This window comes from Plecotus auritus (assembly GCF_963455305.1).
Source record: "Plecotus auritus genome assembly, chromosome: 6".
In the NCBI taxonomy this organism is placed as follows: domain Eukaryota; kingdom Metazoa; phylum Chordata; class Mammalia; order Chiroptera; family Vespertilionidae; genus Plecotus; species Plecotus auritus.
The window spans coordinates 15,718,625-15,737,627 of record NC_137773.1 but is presented as its reverse complement, the minus strand read 5'-3'; the positions used below and the strand labels follow the sequence as shown (position 1 = coordinate 15,737,627).

General features: G+C 42.2%; 1 protein-coding gene across 9 annotated transcripts in view; it reads right to left on the bottom strand.

Moving 5' to 3' along the window:
• The window catches only part of EBF1 (EBF transcription factor 1), a 389,962-nt gene that overhangs the window by 94,451 nt on the left and 276,508 nt on the right, over positions 1 to 19,003 (bottom strand). For 5 of the 9 annotated variants that reach the window (XM_080671571.1, XM_080671572.1, XM_080671567.1 and 2 more), the window contains exon 9: positions 8,535 to 8,668. In XM_080671571.1, the coding sequence (XP_080527697.1) occupies positions 8,535 to 8,668 (134 nt within the window). The remainder of the gene's footprint in view (positions 1 to 8,534; positions 8,669 to 19,003) is intronic. The other 4 variants (XM_080671574.1, XM_080671573.1, XM_080671568.1 and 1 more) reach the window with 1 other exon arrangement.

Genomic DNA, 19,003 nt, shown 5'->3' with positions numbered 1-19,003 from the left:
TCTCTGGATAAATGAGGTTTCACTACATTCTTATTAAATGGTAAGAGGTGGCTCTGGAGTCCGATGGATTTGGGTTCAAGTTGAGGCTTTGCAAATTACCAGCTGTGGGCCCTTGGAAAGTCACTCAACCCCTACCTTTCTAACCTTCAGTTTCACTATCTGGGAAGGGAGGTGGGATAGGGAAAAGGGGCCAGCTATGTAATTAGTGTTATTATAAGGATTAATTGATATGCCTGTAATGAGTTAGGAGAAGGGCTCACTGGCATCGATCACTACAAAGTGTTAGTTTTATTAATACTTAATCCTCACCATATCAACAGATTTACACAGAGTTATTTATATGCAGCCTTATCGTACAACAAATATATCTAAATATAAACTACCTAACCACAAATGCATTTACAAAAACTAAACTGCAATCTGTCTGTCTGGTACTGATACTTTAGGGCATCATTGAGTACAACAGTTGCTAATGAGGAGCATTTGCTTGAATTAATTAATTGATTAATTAGTATCATTCAACAATGTTTCATATAAATTTGTATAAATTAATGTCTTTGATGTGTAAGGCTCTATGCTAGACACTGTAGGAGACTAAGCTGAATGTAGCATGGACCCTGCCTCTGAAGGAGAGAACAGCCCCTTAAATAACATTAAAGATAGAAAGGTATAAGGAACCTTATATGGCCATATAGGAATTCAGAAAGAAGAGAAAACAATACCTGGTGCTGTGCGGGAAGACTTCACAGTCAAAAGTGATATTTTATTGAATCTTAAAGAAAAGAAGATTGGGCACAGAAAGGAGTGAAAAGCATCGTGGAAGGAGAAATGGCGTAAGCAAGACAAGCATGCAAAGGCGAAAACTCACTACAGTAAAAGGAGCAGCCAACACCTCCATGTGCCTGGAGCATAAGTTAAGATGCCTAGTGGGCAAGGATGTTGAAAAGAAAGGGTAGAGCCTTGAGGGGAGTGCTGGAATCCCAAACCAAGGAGCTTTAAGAAAAAGGAAGCCAGTAAGGTTGGTTCTGACCACCAGGAGCCATTCCAGCAATTAACACTGAGCATATATCTATATACATAAAAGCCTAAGCGACCGTCAGGACTGAACAACCAGAACAACCGGTCGACCAGTCGCTATGACATGCACTGACCACCAGGAGGCAGATGCTCAATGCAGGAACTGCCCCCTGGTGGTCAGTGCACTCCCACAGTGGGAGCACCGCTCAGCCAGAAGCCGGGCTCATGGCTGGCACTACTGGGTGGCAGCGGCAATGGGCACAGCAGGGCTGGATGAGCAGCTGTGGAGCTGCACCCGACCCTAGCTGGGGCTCCTCCCTGGCCGCCTGCCACTTTGGCACTGCTACACCCCTCGGGGGGATGTCAGACTGCCTGCCCTGCATGGATCAGGCCAAAACTGGCATCCCCTGAGGGGTCCCGGCTTGCAAGAGGGCGCAGGCCAGGCTGAGGGACCCCACCCATGCACAAATCCATGCACCGGGCCTCTAGTATGAAATAAACACAACACTATACCGGTAACTATTTTCTTCACAGGTGTTACATGACTGCAGTCCGGTATGAACTCTGTCTTTGATTCCTGTTCAAATTAGAACCCATTACACTTCCATGGTTTCCATTTTCAAGTTATAGGCACATGAGTGTACCTCCTGAATGTGCCGTAAACAACGAGCTGAAAATGTCATCTTAAAGTCGTTTTTAAATATCCCGTAATTATGAATGTAGAGGATAAATTTCAAGCACCTTAGCCATTAAAAATAAAAATATAGACTAAAGCATTTTTAGGAATAAGGTGAGCATGGCTGTAACTGTAACCATATTAAAAAGGCCATTAGACTATTTTTAATCTGTTTTTTAATATGCTGGCTCATTCTGAAATGATTTCCCATAAAAATAAGCTGGGCTTGAAAGGTGTTTTTCAAAGTCATATTCCAAATTTATCGTGACTGATTCAGAGTGCTCCTTTTATTCTTTAAAAATAAAGTTTATAATTTTTCATTAAGAATCTTCCACTTAATAGGTAATCAGTAAGTATAGATTCAATATAGACTTGGCTACTTACATATTTAGGAAAAAGTAGGTGACAAAGAATTATTGTAAACCCATGCCTTTAATCAACTTTGAATTAAACTTATACGTGTAAGCCTCAATGTAGGTAAAATAAATGACACAACTATTTACATTATAGCATTTTCAAAGAGATAATATTTGAGAGGGTGTCCTGCTCCACCCTTCGTAATTTCCTTTTTTATATTAGTGGAATTGTTTCTCATATAAATGTAGTAGAGATAACGAGTGTTAGAGTGTCGATGCCATGTAAAATTTGGGAAGTATAAGGCAGTATGTTAAAAGGAAGTATATTAAAAGTCAAATGGATACTAGGTGCGAGAGGAAGCTGAATGGGTGGGGGAGGTCGGTGTTGGGAGCACCGGACTGTAATCCCAGCATTAAGTAGCTAATGCGTTCCCAGGGCAAGTCACTGTACGGCTCTGGAACCTCTTTTCCCTCACTTCCAAAATAAAGCAGCTGCCCTTGATGCCTGGAGAGGTTCCGCTAAGCCCTCAGAGTGTGTGACTCTCTACATGTGGTTCAGTAAAAATCGAGGGCCAACAAAAGGCCTGGGAAACTTCCGGTGGGAACATATATGAGTTGTAGCCACTCATTCTCTAAGGTCACAGAGGAACAAATACTGTTTTTTTATTTACAATCCTTCCTCTGAGCTATGTACACAAACAAGCGTTGAAAGTGGAGATAGGAAAAAGGAAAGCAATCAAGAACTGCTTTTAAAACCTCGTTATCCAACTTTTGGACCCAAGAAGCAAAATCGCTCCTCAGCCCCCAAATTGCCATTTACCCAACCACATTCACCCATTGGTTTTCCTCCACAGTGTCTCCATGTGACTTCTCCCTACCTCTGGGAATGCAGTTGGAGAAAACACTCAACTAATTTGTTCATACAGGGGTGAAATTCTGGCTTCTCCCATCTGAGCCAAGTGGCCCTGGAGATCTTTAAATATTCCTGTCCTACAAAGTCGCATGGCCTCTAATGCCAAGTATGCACTGACTCAAACTAGATGCAAAACATGAAGGAAATTCTGTTCAGAGCCTCACAGCATTAAAGAATAATGGCTCTAAATATTCCTGGTCTGATCTGAATAATACTCTGCAAATATTTCAGATGACTCCCTCACCTCTACCCCAGCCCAACCACCTCATGATTGAATTTCATGACTTTATTTCATTAACATGAAATCCAAATGCACAGCCATCACCAATATATCTTGCTGAATGTGATCCCTGAAAAAAGGTTCTGTCGTCCCTAACGTTTGGGACATGCCATGTACTATGTTTTGGGTATTCATAGTGCATGCCAGTCTCTCCAAAGCTCTGCAAAGTCCTAGACCAAGGACCAGTTGAATTATTTGACTCAACATTTCCCAAACTTACCAAGAAAAACCTCCCTCCCTTGTCTCCCATAGAGTACCTATTGATATCTAAAGAGCTGGTATACAGTATTCCACAGAACTATCTGGAAGATGATCAGAGCATCATTGAGGTATAAGTCACCGGTTTATATCAGATACCAGAATCTGAAATGTAGAGGGGGAAAATACTAAGGACATATCAAGAGGGAGATCCAATTCTGTGGCTAATTAAGTGGTTTTGATGAAGTTCAAAGAAGCCTTTTGCAAATAAACATGATAATTGCATATTGCAAGTGTGCTCGCTCTAAAAGTAGAGAACAATAGTGGAAGAAAAGAAGCCACTTCTTACCCATCATCACTCCCCCAGCCCTCTGACTTTGGAGGGAGCCTCAACGGAGTCAACTCTAGATAGAAGGAATTACTAGAATTGTAGCTGATTTCAAAGAGGATTTAATCTAAGCCCCTCATTTTCAGATGGGGAAACTGAGGCCCAATGACCAACACTGACTAAAATCTGGATGCTCTGACAGGGCAATCGAAGGAATGCAGTCAGTATATAGGTCTCCTGACTGGCTCCTTGCCCACTGCTACCCCACTGAGTTTCAGCCTTTGCTGGGGTGACTGTCTGTCTGCAGTTCTCAGCACCCTCTGCTCCTAGCCAATCCCACCACGGTACTTTCTTTACCAGCAGCTTAATTACCTTAAGCTGTATGAATTCTCTCGGAGAGTTCAGTGATTAAATAAAAGGACTGTGAGAACCTCAATTGTCTAGCACAGAGACCCACCCGTATGTAACAGGAAGCTTGATTGGTTATTCAAACAGCCTACTTCTGGGTACACCACTCCCTCTGCCTTCTAGAACCTTGCCTCAAATTTGCAACTGCAAATTGAACACTGGATTATATAAACATATTATGAAACTCTCTAATTTGTTTCATGGGACCAAGTTGTTTTTCCAAATGAAACACCAGCTTCCACAAGCCTAATTTTAATCACCCATAGTACCTAGCCCAGAGCTAGACACCTAGAGGCAAGCCAGCCAGTCCTCATTGTTGAGAAATTAGAGGAATTCAGAAGGAGATACGAAAATAATGATTATCTTTACAAACCGGTAGCAGGGGCCCCTTCCTCCTCCAAATCACATGTTGGTGGGAAATCAAAAGCAACCAAGTACATCTCTGACCAAGAAAATACTCAACTCACATTAAAAATTAGGACACATCAACCCTGTTGGTTTTCTTGGGTTTATGTTAGAAGGGAAGGGAGAGGTAAAAAGAGGAAGAAACATCAGTGATGAGAGAGAATCACTGATGGGCTGGCTACCTTCTGCACTCCCCCTACTGGGGATCAAGCCCACACACAGACATGTGCCCTGACCAGGAATCGAACCATGACCTCCTGGTTCATACGTCAAGGCTCAATCACTGAGCCACACCAGCGGGGCTACAGGTTCGTGTGTTTTTTTGAAGTCTTTTGGGGTAAGGCAGGATAAGCACAAGAATATCAATAAAAGAAGTTGCTTTAAAATGAGAGAGAGAGAGAGAAAATGAAGGGTTAGAAACAATGAAGGAAAAGTAACAAAGATAGTGAACCAAACTCACAGAAAAGCCGTGTAGTTCACCTCAAACTTAGGATCCCGCAGGAGAGAGCCCTGAGTTAGGACCAACGGAGTGCCACCTTTCTTCTTCCCAACCCTCAGGGACAATAAGTGAGCTAAACTGAACTACTCATTTGCAAAAGATTGGGTTGGTAGGGGAAGAGCACAGATGAGGGAAAATTAAGCCAGCCCTATTTTCTCTGGCTCTTTTTAAAAATTCTTTAGCTAAAAAAGACTCAGCTGCTAATCTAAAATGTTGCCTGCCTGTCCTCGCCCACAAACCTGCTTCCTAAGAGCTTTAGGCTATACAATGAGAAAATGGAGAAGAAATCAAAGTTTATTTATAACTAGAGGCCTGGTGCACAAATTCGTGCACCAGTGGGGTCCCTTACCCTGGCCTGTGGGATCGGGCCGAAACCGGCTCTCTGACATCCCCCGAGGGGTCCCGGATTGCAAGAGGGCACAGGCCAGGCCAAGGGACCCCACAGGTGCACTATCGGGGCCAGGGAGGGATGCAGGAGGTTGGCCAGCTGGGGAGGGGCCGCAAAAGGGCTCCAGGGCTTGTCTGGCCTGTCTCCCTCAGTCCCAATCGGCCAGACCTCAGCAGCAAGCTAACCTACTGGTCGGAGCGTCTACCCCCTGGTGGTCAGTGCACATCATAGCAAGCGGTTAAGTGGCCTTTAGCATATTCTTTTTGACTGGTTGAAAGGCCGACGGGACACTTAGCATATTAGGCTTTTATTATATAGGATTAGAAGACCTCGATTTTAGAGGTGGCATGTCCTTGAAACCACATGGCCAGGGGACAAAGATTTCAGATAGATAGTGGGCTTACTCTAGCAATGAGGTCCAAACAGGTTAACTGTTTTGCTTAAAATCAATTATTAAGACAAAGGAAAAGGCTGCCTTCTGCCCCCAACACAAGGCATGTACCTTTCATAAGGATTAAATCGTCCTACCAACCAGTGGCTCCACCACAAACATATACAACTAGAAAGTGATAAAATCCTTGGGTCAAATTTTGGCACAGGGTAAATCATGGACAGTTAATAAGGTGAGCCCTGTAGTTGGACTGTCTAGGTTCAAATCCCAATTGATAACTAACAGCTCATTTAACTTCCCCAAGCCTCAATTCCTCATCAGTAAAATGAAAATGACATAGTATACAGATGTTATAAGACTTGCATGAAAGCCATAACAAATACTTAGTACCTGGCAAAAACTAAATGCTCAATAACCATTACATAAAATCTGTCATACTCTGCATTTTTCTATATGTTTTTCATAAATATCTTCTCTTAAATATTCACAGTATCAAGTTCTCATTCTATCCAATGGAAGCCTAGAAAAATGATCCCAAAATTGATTGATATCTTTTGCCCCTACCAAAATAAAAGGTACTTGACTACTACTATTATTACCACTACTACTATGCCATCTGTGTGTTTTTTTTTTTCTCCTCTTTCTGTTCTTCTTCCCTCTCTCAATATTCCATTTGCTTGCTCATTAACCTGGGCTTTTATTTCCTTTGTAAAAATGTACATTGTAGCTCAAATCCCATCTCTATCACTATTGGGCTGTGTGGAGTCAGGCAGGTTTCTTAACCCCTCTGACACTCAGTTTACTCGGTTGACTGGGAACAAGGTGGAGGCGCATGTGAATGACTTCCTGATGCGTGGATGAACGTATTCCACAGTCAGTGTAGTGCACTTGGGCTAAGACAGACAGGGGTGCTTTGTTTGGCTCGTTTTTGGCACAAGGTTTTAAATGAAGTTCAGACTAACTCACCTTATTCTCAGAGGCTCAATGAGACTTACTGCCAATTCTGAGCCCCACTTCTCATTCAGACCTTACACTGACTGCAGTGACATGGATAAGTAACAGAATGATGGATAGAAAGGGGTGGAGATAGAGCCCACAAGACCTGTTTCAGGCTGTGCTTGTGTAGACTGCTATCTTCAACAGGGACGAAGACAACTGGTTGGCAGTCAAACATGCCATGTATGTGATGCTGCTAATTTTACAACACAATGGTTCTGACGGAGAATGGGCTGCAGTCAGCATGGGGAGCTCATGCCTGGGATGTTCTAACTTGGACTACAATTACTCTGGGAGAATGAGAAGCCCATCCCTGATTCAGCTTTACCAGAGCTTTGATTCTCTGGCCAAGCACATGCCACTGGCGGGCTGCATGAGAAACACAAAGGGAGAGACAGGGCTGGAAGGGGCTTGCCAGGGTGGATACTGGCAGTGAAAAGTGCACATAGAAAGCTTAAAAAGACAGGCTCAGCTTTGGAAAGATAAACATAATCAACAATCGAAGTCTGTATTCTGCTTATCTCTATGGCCCCTCTAAAGAGAAAACACAAATAAAACGTCTAGATGGGATAAGCAGTGGCGGGAGGACCACTAGAAATGGAAATAGAAAATCTGAGTTCTAGCTCCAGTTGCCTACTGACTTCTTTGTGTGGCCACATGCACACCACATTCACTCCGTGGGCGCTGGATGGCTGCTTTCAAGTTGTGTAAGGATGTATCTCTAAGCCTCAGTATCCTTATCAAGACAAGATCCATGCTAAGTAAGAGTCTTTACCTGGTGGTGTAGAGAGAGTGACATGATCAATGTCAAGCCAAGCACAGTGCCTAGCCCAGAGTAAATCTCAATTAAGTTTAGCGATTCATATGACTACTTGCAAAGCGAGTGGGACGAATGGGCCCAATATATGGTACCTTGTGGCCCTAACATTGTTTTTATTCTAAACTTTGGTGAGGTGAAAGAGAAGGGATTATCTGGCTGGGAAGTCTAGGCTCAGAATTTAGAAAGCAAAGGCAATTTTGCCATGGCATCTATACAGTGGTGATGTTTACATTTTGTAATCTTGATCTAACTTGATTATTGCTACGCAAGTCAATTGGCACGTTAAAATAATGATCACAGTCCTTGGTTGCTGTCACGCACTGAGGTGCCTGAGACCTGTAAATTCCTAGGTCTGGTTCTTCCAGGTTCCCCTGGCAAATCGCTCAGTTTCTGAGTCACCGAATAAGTCAAGGACCACCTACCCCTAGATTATTACTGTCATTTGAATGGTGCTCCTTGAGGATGGGCCTACAAGAGACTCCACCTGCAAACATTCACAGATGACTCCCTTGCTAGAGTTTGGACGAGGCTTTTCCTATAGGATTTTGTGACCTCGTATCTCCTTTCTAACTGCCAATATCCAATAGGACCTCCACCTCATGGCAAGCCCAACAGGACAAATGACCAAACAAAAACTCTCCCAGTGCTAATGGGTCAGGGGATGGAAGTCATTTCAGTGAAAAGGGTTGCCTCCTGGTAAGCCCAACCCATCTTTCCTAGTTTCCCGGAGTCCTGGACACTGGTGCTGGCCCACCCAGGGTGGCACCACAAATTCCACACACTCTATTAGACATTCAAGTGTAGACAGGATCTTCCACTAGATCAAGCTATTAGATATTAATGTTCAGACAACACCTACCTCACTCCAGACCAGCATGGTACCGAATATGACCTGTAACCCATCAAAGAAATTGTCCCCTATGATGATCACAGTCGCGCCTCCCGTCGTCCATCCTTCACTCGGGCTGATGGCTTTGATACAGGGAGTAGCTGCTTTTCAACACACATGAAAAAGAGAAGGAGTCTGGTGTTAGAATCAAACTTTAATGATGGGAGACTTGAGAAAAAGAAAAAAAAAATCTTTTATCTTTTCACGAACAAAAAGTCCTGCAAGATCTCAGCATTTCTTAGCCGCATTAGGACCAGAAACCTTAGGGTGCAATTTCAGTTTTTAAAAGCATTCTTTTCATTCTTTCTATTGAGAGACATATGTTTTCCCCAAATCGTTTTCAAACCTGAAACCTTATGAAATAGAAGCAATATTTAACTTACGAAATACTACAGATTATAAAAAATGAACAATGAATGACTTTGGAACACACTGGAAAACTTATAGAATTGCTTCATAATGAAATATACATCCTGAAAATAGAGCTCAGATTTTTAGACAAACATTTCTGTCCAATGGGAAGCAGGAAGGAGGCACGAGCAAAAATTTATTCTTGCTGAATGCCTTTTGTCTGTAACACTAACGTAGAACATTCCTCATTAAAAATCATTAAGATTTTTTTCATTAAATGTTATGGATTCCTTTTTATAGGTGCAACGTGTGCAGGTCACTTGGGGTGAATTATGCAACTGCACAGCTGAGTCAGGGCTGAACCACAGAATCTCATGACCTTTGTTTTGCTGTCATTCCCAGGCATAAACTCCTAGAACTGACTTTTTCAGAATTTCATATCTCTTCTTTTTCCATTATAAATGGCCCTTGGAGATGGGAAATAATTTGCAAATACTGCAATTCCAAACAGACTGGAGGTGGTTTGCCTGATGAGCATGGTGTACTTTCAAGAGAATTACTGGGCATAAATGTAATTGTAGGATTATGTTTTAGAACTGTCTCAGAGGGCACCTTCCTTCCCCTGAGGATTTTTAACTCTGCTATGCCACGCTGCTTTTGCCATGATTACTTTTATGAACACGACCAAAGCAAAATTCTAGAGTGAGGAATGTGTTGTGCCAGGAGAGAAAATGAGACCCTCCTCTATAAAAAAATTTATTAAGTATCCAAGGCTGACTTTCCAAGTATTGAAGCCAACGCGAGCACCAGTTAATTTTAATAAGACAAAAAACTGGCAAAAAATTATTGGACTTTGTCAAATTTGGCAAAAAGTCATGCTTTAACTTTTGCAAGAAAGAAAATATGAAGCCCAGCGCAATGGGACCATTGCTCACGTGCAGCCACACAAGCAAGCAGAGTGGGTTTGATTTTGGTTCAAATTAATCTTATAAAATTGCACAGAGAAATTAGGAAATATCCAAACTAAACATTTCACGTTGGCTGAACTCAGAGTAATGCATTTACAACTCAAACTGGGCAGCTCGGATGCCTTTTCTCTCCTCCACTTTCTCCCCAAAACAAAATAATTAATCAAGAAAATGTAAATGATTCATGACTTAAAAAATTCTTGTCCAATTTTTAACACACATAAAGGTTGTGATTCACAGTTCCACGGGACTAGGACTTCTTCTTAAGCAACATTTTTCTCTAAAAGTAAAACAGGTTTACATGCATAATCAAGTACCCCAAACCAATGATAAACTATGATGTATGATTTCAAGCAAATTATGAGAGAAATAAACTACATTCCACAACTATGTAAAATTCTTCAAATAAAAGCAGCTTGGAAACATTCTAGTTAATATCTCAAAATCTTAACTCTTAATTTCAAACTCAGTATATTCAGTTGCTAGAGTGGAATAGAAGAGGTCTTGCTCTATCTCTTGATACTTCTGAGAAGAATGGGATATTGGTTTAACGAACTGGCCTTGAGAGAGTCCCTCCTGATGGGAAAGTGAGGAATCTAGGGGTATTAAATGTGGATCCTGTGATTACCTTCATAAAACACAAAATAGTCTTGGTGTTTATGTCTGGATTAGCTTGGGGATTTCTTTTAATTTTTTAATTCTTAGTTTGTTTTTTAGTCACACAAGTATGTTTCTTTAGATAAATATGGTCTCCTCCAGGCTTTCTCTTCATTGTATAGAAGGAGACAGAATGTGCTGGTGTATCTTTGAGACTCACCTATACTTAAGATGTTACAACAGCATAGCCAACACCTGCTGGATTTAGACTTGAGCCCCTCCCTCTTCCTCTTCTTTCCGTTTGTTATTTGTAGGATACAGAAGGCATGTAAATGTGTGTGCACGTGTGTTTGTGCCTGTGCTTTCAAACATTTCCTGAGAAAAATTGTTTCTTCAAATTTTGTGAGCAACTGTCCAGAAACAAAGCTAGATGCAACTTGTCAGAGGAGAGAAAGAGCAGCAAGTTTGGTGAGGAGACAATATATGACACTATCTTATTAGATTTTTGGAGACAAAAAGTCTTGAAGGAAATACCCCAGGAAAAGAGTGGCACATCTCACCTCCTGGTCCATCCTACCTCAATACTCAGCGTCAGCCACTGTCCCTGCTTGGAGACTAGACGCCATTTTTAGAACAGGTAAGTCATGCAGCCCTTTCTAAGTTTAGACCTCACTTGGTTCTAGAGGTGCTCTTACACAGCTGGATGTCTTAGCAGTCTTGAGCGGAAGCTCTGTAGTACTTCCCCAGTGGGAAGCTAGGAAAATATGTAAAGGAATCATGGACTGTGCCACCGAGAGAGAGGGGTGAGAAAGAGATGTTACCGGCATCTAGTACCAGGAGGCTAAGAATGCTGAGTATCTAACACTGCCTGAGATGGTCCTCCAACATGATGAACTCTAAAATGTCAATAGTGCATTGTAGAAAATACTCTACCTAAAAGACCAGGCCCAAGAATAGGTGTGTTAAGAACTGACAGATCCATACAGGTCAAGTCAAGAGACACAGATGAATAAAACAGTGCAGAGTCTCAGAACAAGCATGAGAGGGAGGGATGGCCACTGACACTAGGAACTGGAGAAGCAATGGGGAATGACAGGACACTGACAGTTTGCTGAATACGTCCCCTATCTAAAAGTGTCACTGCTACTCAGCTCCAGCCATCGGTAACTGCACACAAACACAGGCCTGGGTTGGGGGTGAGACTTCAGAAAAAGAGATGGGAACCCAGATTTTTATGTGAAATTTCCAAATGTTTAAATGTTGGCAACTAATTCAATAAATTGTGTTGGCTAAACAAATGCTGATGAGTAGACTTAACTCACAGAATACCATTTTACCCTTCTACCTGAGTCATGAATTTGCCAGACTAAATGTAGCCCAGGAAATACTTGCAAACATGACCAAACTAAGGTACCCAAATGCCCACAGCAGTACTGACAGTAAAATATCCAAGAGTCTAGGTGCCCCCAGCTAGAGAGTGGTTAAACAAACCATGGTACATCCATACTATAGAATATTAGGAGTGTCCTTACAACAGATGAAAAGAAATTCCATAAACTGACATGGGTAGATGTCAAAATACATTAGGGAGGGAAAAACATAATTTGTAATCTGGAGAATAGTGTAACCTTGTTTATTTAAAAATTATATATATGAGCCTGTATGTGCATAAGTATGTGAGAGCATGAGTGTGAATTTGTATGTATGTGTGTGTGCGTGTATGCAATTACCAGTGAACACGATGATAAACAAAGGTCTGGAAGGATGTACACCAACTCTTGTCAATGGGTCCACATGCAAAAGGAATGTGACCAGCATGGGACTGACAGAGAAAGGTGACCATTAAATTAGACTCTGTAGACTTCTGTAGGGTTTGAATTTTTTCAGTGAGCACATATTAAGGTAATAATTATACATAAAAATTAAATAACAGCAGAGCATTTAACTCTGTAAGAGATAAAGATTGTACTTTTTAAAAGCAAACTGGTGGTGATTTTTTTAAAAGCCAGACTGTGCTGAGTAACAGACCCTGAGCCGCTCCTTCCCTCTTCCTTTTGGGTGTCTCTGAGGAAGCTCAGTCATCTAACAGCGCAGGACTTACTTCTCCTGAGCTCAGAATACCCAGGGAGACCAGAGGTAAGAGGAGGAGAGAGTGTTTTTAATATAGTCGCAGAAGATGTAGTCAGTGGACTTTGAGGGTGAAAAGATTTATAAATCCAGCCCAGGAGTCTAATAATTAATAAAATTCTATCTCCAAGAAAATATTACAAAATGGGGGAAGAAGAGGGGGTTTGAATACAAAACCACTTTTGCCAGCCAAATCTTGACTTAATTAATAAATGTTCTTCCTCACCAATGAATTTTCACACGTCTAGGAATCCACACGGACTGCTAGCCAATTCCTGCTTGCAAACCTTATTAAACACCAAAGTTCAGAGGGGTTGGTATTTTTGCTGCTTCTTCTTTTTCTTTTTACTTCTCCCCCCACCCCCAACAGCCACCAAAGTAGAGGAGATTTTCCTTCCTTCACATGATGACAATAACGTGATTACCCCACCACAGTTTAGCATAATGGCTCTGAAATGCTCGTGGCACATTGCTGAGTTAAAGTGGAAATTATTAGGTAGCTCTTCTTTGTTATAATAATGATCACTCCACAAATAAAAGCTCTTCTCCCAAAGGTACTGCAAGGCACAAAATGCTAATTCTGGAGATTATGTGTGCACTTTTATTAAATATTACTATGCCCTGTCTGTCTGAGGGCTTCTTTGCTCTGATTGTTTTATGAGTACCATGTTAATGTCATTCCCATCTTGCTAGCAGCAGGCACACATTTTAGCGTTTGCATGAGAGTTGATCAAAGGCCACGTGCTGGGGGAATTGCTGAGAAAACACGGACAAGCGATAAAAATCTAACAGATTAATTGGTTTAAATTTCATTTCAGGGTGTTGAACTTTGGCTCAAGACTCTAATACTACACCGTGAGTCAGGGCCTAATTACCAGATTTCCAATTTGCTTCTGAACAATGGTCGGGGTGAGGAAAAGAGAAGGAAGAATGAGGAGGTGGGGAGGGCGGGGGGGAGAAAGAAACTGTTCGGCCTCCAGTACATATTTAACAACTAATGTTCTGTGTGCCGACAGCAGTGCCAGGCGACTCTGATGTTACCTGCTCTACCTCCTGAGCGTTTATATTTCCTCCCTGTAGCCACGAAAGGCAGAAGAAATATCAGATGCCCTCAGCGGTTTAAAATTTTCTGATTTACAGGATCAATGTTACAAGATTCGAGTGCCTGCTCACTCGCATTGGAGCATCAGGCTCTTTATTAGCAAGATGAATTTATAAGCGGGAATCACCCTTCCGCCTCCAATAGAAATGATCTATTTCACGGAGAGAGAGCAAGGGCCAGGAGAACCATGTTTACCTCGGGGTTTATGGGTGGCCTTGGGAATAAGGGTTAATTGAGCTCAGAGGTGCCTGCCCATTGAGGTGAATTAGTGTTGTGTGCGGCAATCAGCAGGGTCCTGGGGCTGCTCTTAGTTTCGCCTCTGAAATCTCTTTGTGCTGTGATCAATACCTCACTTGTTTGGGGGAGTTGTAGAGGTGATCCGGGTTCAGTGTTTATCATCTTTTATCCCCCAAACCAGGCTTTCGCAACAGTTGATGCCCCATTAAGGGGGCCTCACTAGAGAGCCACTGTTGAGTTTTTAGTCCCCATTCCTGTATTCAAGTTCGCTGGGGAAACAACACTGGATCAGTTGCTAAAATGCACAAATTTAGAAATGTTCTAATCCCATTCTAAATCTCAAGGTGAAATCCCACCAACGCGGGTATAAGGTCCTTTCCCATTTCCATCGTGTGTGGCTTTGAAAAGGATGTAGACTCTCCTTCTCCAGCATTTTATTAACCAGAACTCCCTATGGATGAGCATTTCCACTGAGCGGGTTACGGGTGCTTACAGCGGAGACGATGTCCGCATCAGCCCGCGTGGCTTCGGAGTAAAGCCAGAAAGATGCAATTATGTTAAGTGGATTTTCACATTCAGAGTGTTATAAGATGAGAATACAGGGAAGAGCACCAGCTGTTTACATTACACATCGACCCCTTAGTGCGACCCTGAAGTATTCATTTACCCTCCCCTCTCTTAGCTGTGGTTGCCCCGTGGGTGCCCACCTCGTAGACTTGTGGCAAAATGCAGCAAGTGCCTACTTGTGTTTTGTGCCTGAGAGATAGTACCCTAGATGCTGGCAAATAATTAGTAGTTATCATCAGCTCCCCATTAGCCAGTTTATTTATTTACTAGAATGCCCTGTAGTCTCATCACTGAGAGAATGTAGTTTATTGGAAAACTTTCCTAGGAACTTCCAGTCCAGTGACTTACTAAGCAGCCAGCTCGATCCATGGAGGCGGTGGAGTTGGCACCCGCCCTTCCAAAGTAGAATGTTTCCTTAAGTCTCTCATTTGCCTGGAATGAATATTCATGGCAATCTTTTCAGAAATGAGGAATTGGCTTTAATTTTATTGCCCCATGCTCTTGAGACTTGGCAGGATGGGTTGCAAAACCCATGAGCCCAGTTCATTTCTTCAGGACAGTTGTGGCCCCATAAAGTCTCAGGCCTTTCTCCCTCATCTCTACTTGATTTGGGTGAAGTTGTGCTTGGGAGAAACGTGTTCAGAGACAATGGGGACACAACGTATCCCCACTTGGACTCAGCACACAGATATCCAGGTCTTTTGAGTGACATAACTTATCTAACTGCACACAGCTCAGTGCCACCAACACCTGTGTTCTCTGATCCTGACAACTGGCAGCTACTGGCCAGGAAGGATGACCGGGTGTTCGTCCTAGAAGACTGGCCCTCCTTATTTTCCTTATTTTCCCCCTGTACAGGAGGCAAATCTATTCAGGGTCTACCCACGCTCTTTCTGATGCCTTAGAAACCAGTAGCAGTTATGATACCTGACCTGAACCCTAGCACCAGCCTGCGAGAACTTCACTTGCAGAATCCTAATGGCCCCGCAGACTCATAGGCAGATAATAGACCAAAAAACTGGATAGTTTCCTGAATCAAGAGATAGCAATCTTTGTAACTCTTACTCTCTTGCTTTGAGTTACCAGATTTATTTCTGCCTTCCTTTTTATTTTTCAGTAATTGGATTATGCAGTTAAGCATTTTATTGTTTATTAAGGTTTTAATTTTGTTTTGTTATTAGTCTGTATTTACTATTCCATCCACTAGCATATCTAGATATTACTTGGCAAAGAATCATATATTATCTATGCAAAAGAGCCTCTGTGTGTGTGAGAGAGAGAGATGTGTTTGTCATTTTCAAGAGAAATGTAACCCATGATATAGAGATTTCTCAACTCCAGATGCAATTAAATCTATTAAATATTAAATGGGGAGATCAAGAATTTCAAGTGTTTTTCATCCTTTATTCCAAAGTGACTTCACTTGGCAAGAAAGCCCTTTGCTTTGACAGCATTAATGGTTCTCACAGAAAAAGAGAAAAGTCCTGGTCACAAGATGGAAATGCAGATCCAACACCCATCGATATCAGGGCAGGGTTAACCTGGTAGGGATAGCTAGCACCATGTGTATCTAAATTTAGCACCATGGCTAAATTCCAAGCTATTGCCATTTGCTAAACAAAGACCAAGCCCAAGGGTATCTACCTCCTGGATATTTTGTAGCTTTCCTATTTTATTCTGAATTAGCACAATTCCTCAACAGTCGGTGGACATGGCATTCGAGGAAGGGAAAAACAAATCTTGGTGTAACAATTGTAATCTGAACATGCCAGGGCAAGCGCTTTTGTATTTCTAAATTTGTTTACCTGAGAGCCACATCTATGCAGGTTCACTACACACCATTATTTAACGACTTAGCAGTGAAAAATCTTGACATTTTGATGCACCTATAACTTCTAAATTGCACTTGTTAAGACTTGTTGAAGACTTATTGATTTAATGACATGCAACACAGCATTGTTTCATAATATGTAAAAATAAATGTTTGTTAAAAACACTTTGGAAGCTTAGAATTTTATAGCTCAAGGGCGTGAGAATGTACTGTTCTCTGCCTCATGTTTGATCTGTCACATCCAAAATTGAAATGCACAAAATATTAATCCTGGAGCAACTAATAACATATACTAGCACCAGCCTTCCTTATTTCTTCTCTCTCTTGTTCTATGATTGTCAGCCACACCACTGCAAAGTAATGGGGAAAAATTATCATGGAGGGTGAGAGAATCCTCAAAATGAATTATTCATGGGTCCAATTGTGATATTCGTTGCAACAATAATAAATTCACTTGCCTCTGATTATACAATAAGTAAATAACTCTTTCTTCCTGACAAAAAGAACTTTCATGCACAAATTTATTTTTATCCCAATTCTCCTGTTTATCCTGTTGTGAGAAAAGTTCTAGTTATCAAAGCCAAGGAAGAAAGGGAAATGAAAATAACTTTCCAAAAATGGACACCCAATCCTATAAAATAAAAGCCTAATATGCAAATCGACCGAACAGCGGAATGACCAGTCGCTATGATGTGCGCTGACCACCAGGGGACAGATGCTCAATCGACTAGGGGCAGCTCCTGTGTTGAGTGTCAGCCCCTCGAGAGGAAGGCGACTGGTGATGGCAATCGGGAGGGTGGGGGTAAGAGCTGGCCAGCAGGCAGCACCAGGCCTCCAGCCAAGGTGGGTGCCAGCAGGGCCTCCTGATAGCCCCACCCACTGGTCACCCCTGATCACTGGCCAGGCCTAGAGACCCTACCCTATATATTGGGAACAGTTGCTTCGATTTAAAAATTAAAACTCTAACATGAAAAAACAGGATGATGCAGCGATGACATGCATGGACTCTGGCTTGCACATTTTGTGGTCAGCCCTGATTCTGACACTTATAACTGTGTGACAAAGCCAATTACTTCTCTCTACTTCAGTTTTTCCACCCATAAGATGGGGAAAATGGTACTACCACCTCAGAAGGATCATGTTATGTACTACGTTTTATAATCAGGGCAAAAAAAATGTAGCTGCCCATACAATAGCAAGATGCCTTTCACCTGTATGAAAAGTATGGTCACTGGAACATGCAGCGTCCCGGATTGCGAGAGGGTGCAGGCTGGGCTGAGGGACCCGCCCACCCTCCCCGACCTGAATTTCGTGCACTGAACCTCTAGTATTGTATAAAGGAAACAATTTTCAGGTTAAAAAAAAAAAGTCACTGCTTCATCAAGGAATAATCAAGTCTTGATTCACAAGCCATCGTCCTGGGCCTGGAAAATCATAAAGGCAAATACGAACAAGTCTAGTGGAAAATGTGTGACGTTAATCTTGGCTGGAGTCGTATTTTTAACAGGCCTTGAATGTTTGTGCCGGATTACCCAGATGGTCATACAGGAATCGGCCTGATAGGATTAAACCTTTATGCCGAACTCTGCTCCATCTGTCCGCCAAGGTTTCTCTCTCCTTATCTGAATATGAATTTTTAGCCTTCTTGGGTCTTGGAGCTGAACCTAAATTCAGCATTAAAAAATTGATACATGCAGAAAATTTAACATTTCGTTAGTCTCCATTGAGATAAGCTTGGTCTTTTTTCTAGAACACATTTTTGGTGAAGAATTTTCCTAAGAAGGAATTTAAAAGTATGCAGAATCTACTTTTTGTTGTTGTTGCTGTTAGAGGGCTTTGTCTTTCTCTCCTATTGAATCCTGGGGCTCATTCACATCCATGTCTTCAGAAGGGTTTGCATGGATGTTTGCCCATGGAGATGGAAAAGGAAGAAGGGGCCTCCTCTCTGCAGAATCCGACTGTAAGAATAGATGATATGTAACTCTGACCAGATGAATGACCCAAGCAGGATATGTTCATATGTGTTTTGTTCTCTTTTCTTCCCATTACAAGAGGATTGGTATTAGTCATCATGTGACAAAATTTGCTTCAATAGCAGTTTCTATCATTTTCATTAGGTTTTCTGTGTTTTTAATGAGGCCCTTTTTTGGAGGGGGGGTGTAATTCAGAGCTTCATCTTGAATGAAACAGGCTGATGTCAGTTTTGCCCTCCTGTGCATAAATCCCTAGAAATCATGATATTATTTATCAGCTACACAAGTTGGCTTGGGGCAAGTTTCAGGACAAAGGCTTCTAAGTTACCAATAGGCCGAAGTCTGGTAAATGGTTATGGGGTTCTAGACCTGTGACAAAGGAAGGAAGGGAGGGTTCTGACTGCTGGGCTCAGCAAAGCAGGTCAGTGTCAGAAACTTTCGGGCAAACAACATGCAAATGAGTAAGTTGCATGACAGAGGGATCTTTGAGAATCCCACTTTGTAGCTGGTTTACGGCAATGTGATCATTCGATGTGACCAATGTGTGCTTGTGGTGGAAACCGCAGAGACGGCAGGCAGCCCACGGAGCCCTGGCTCTAGGAATATAGGATCCCTCTAGCAGTCAGCAGGCCTCCATCCCTTTCCACAGTCCCCCTGGCAGCACTGGCTCTGGGCTCTATGCTCTC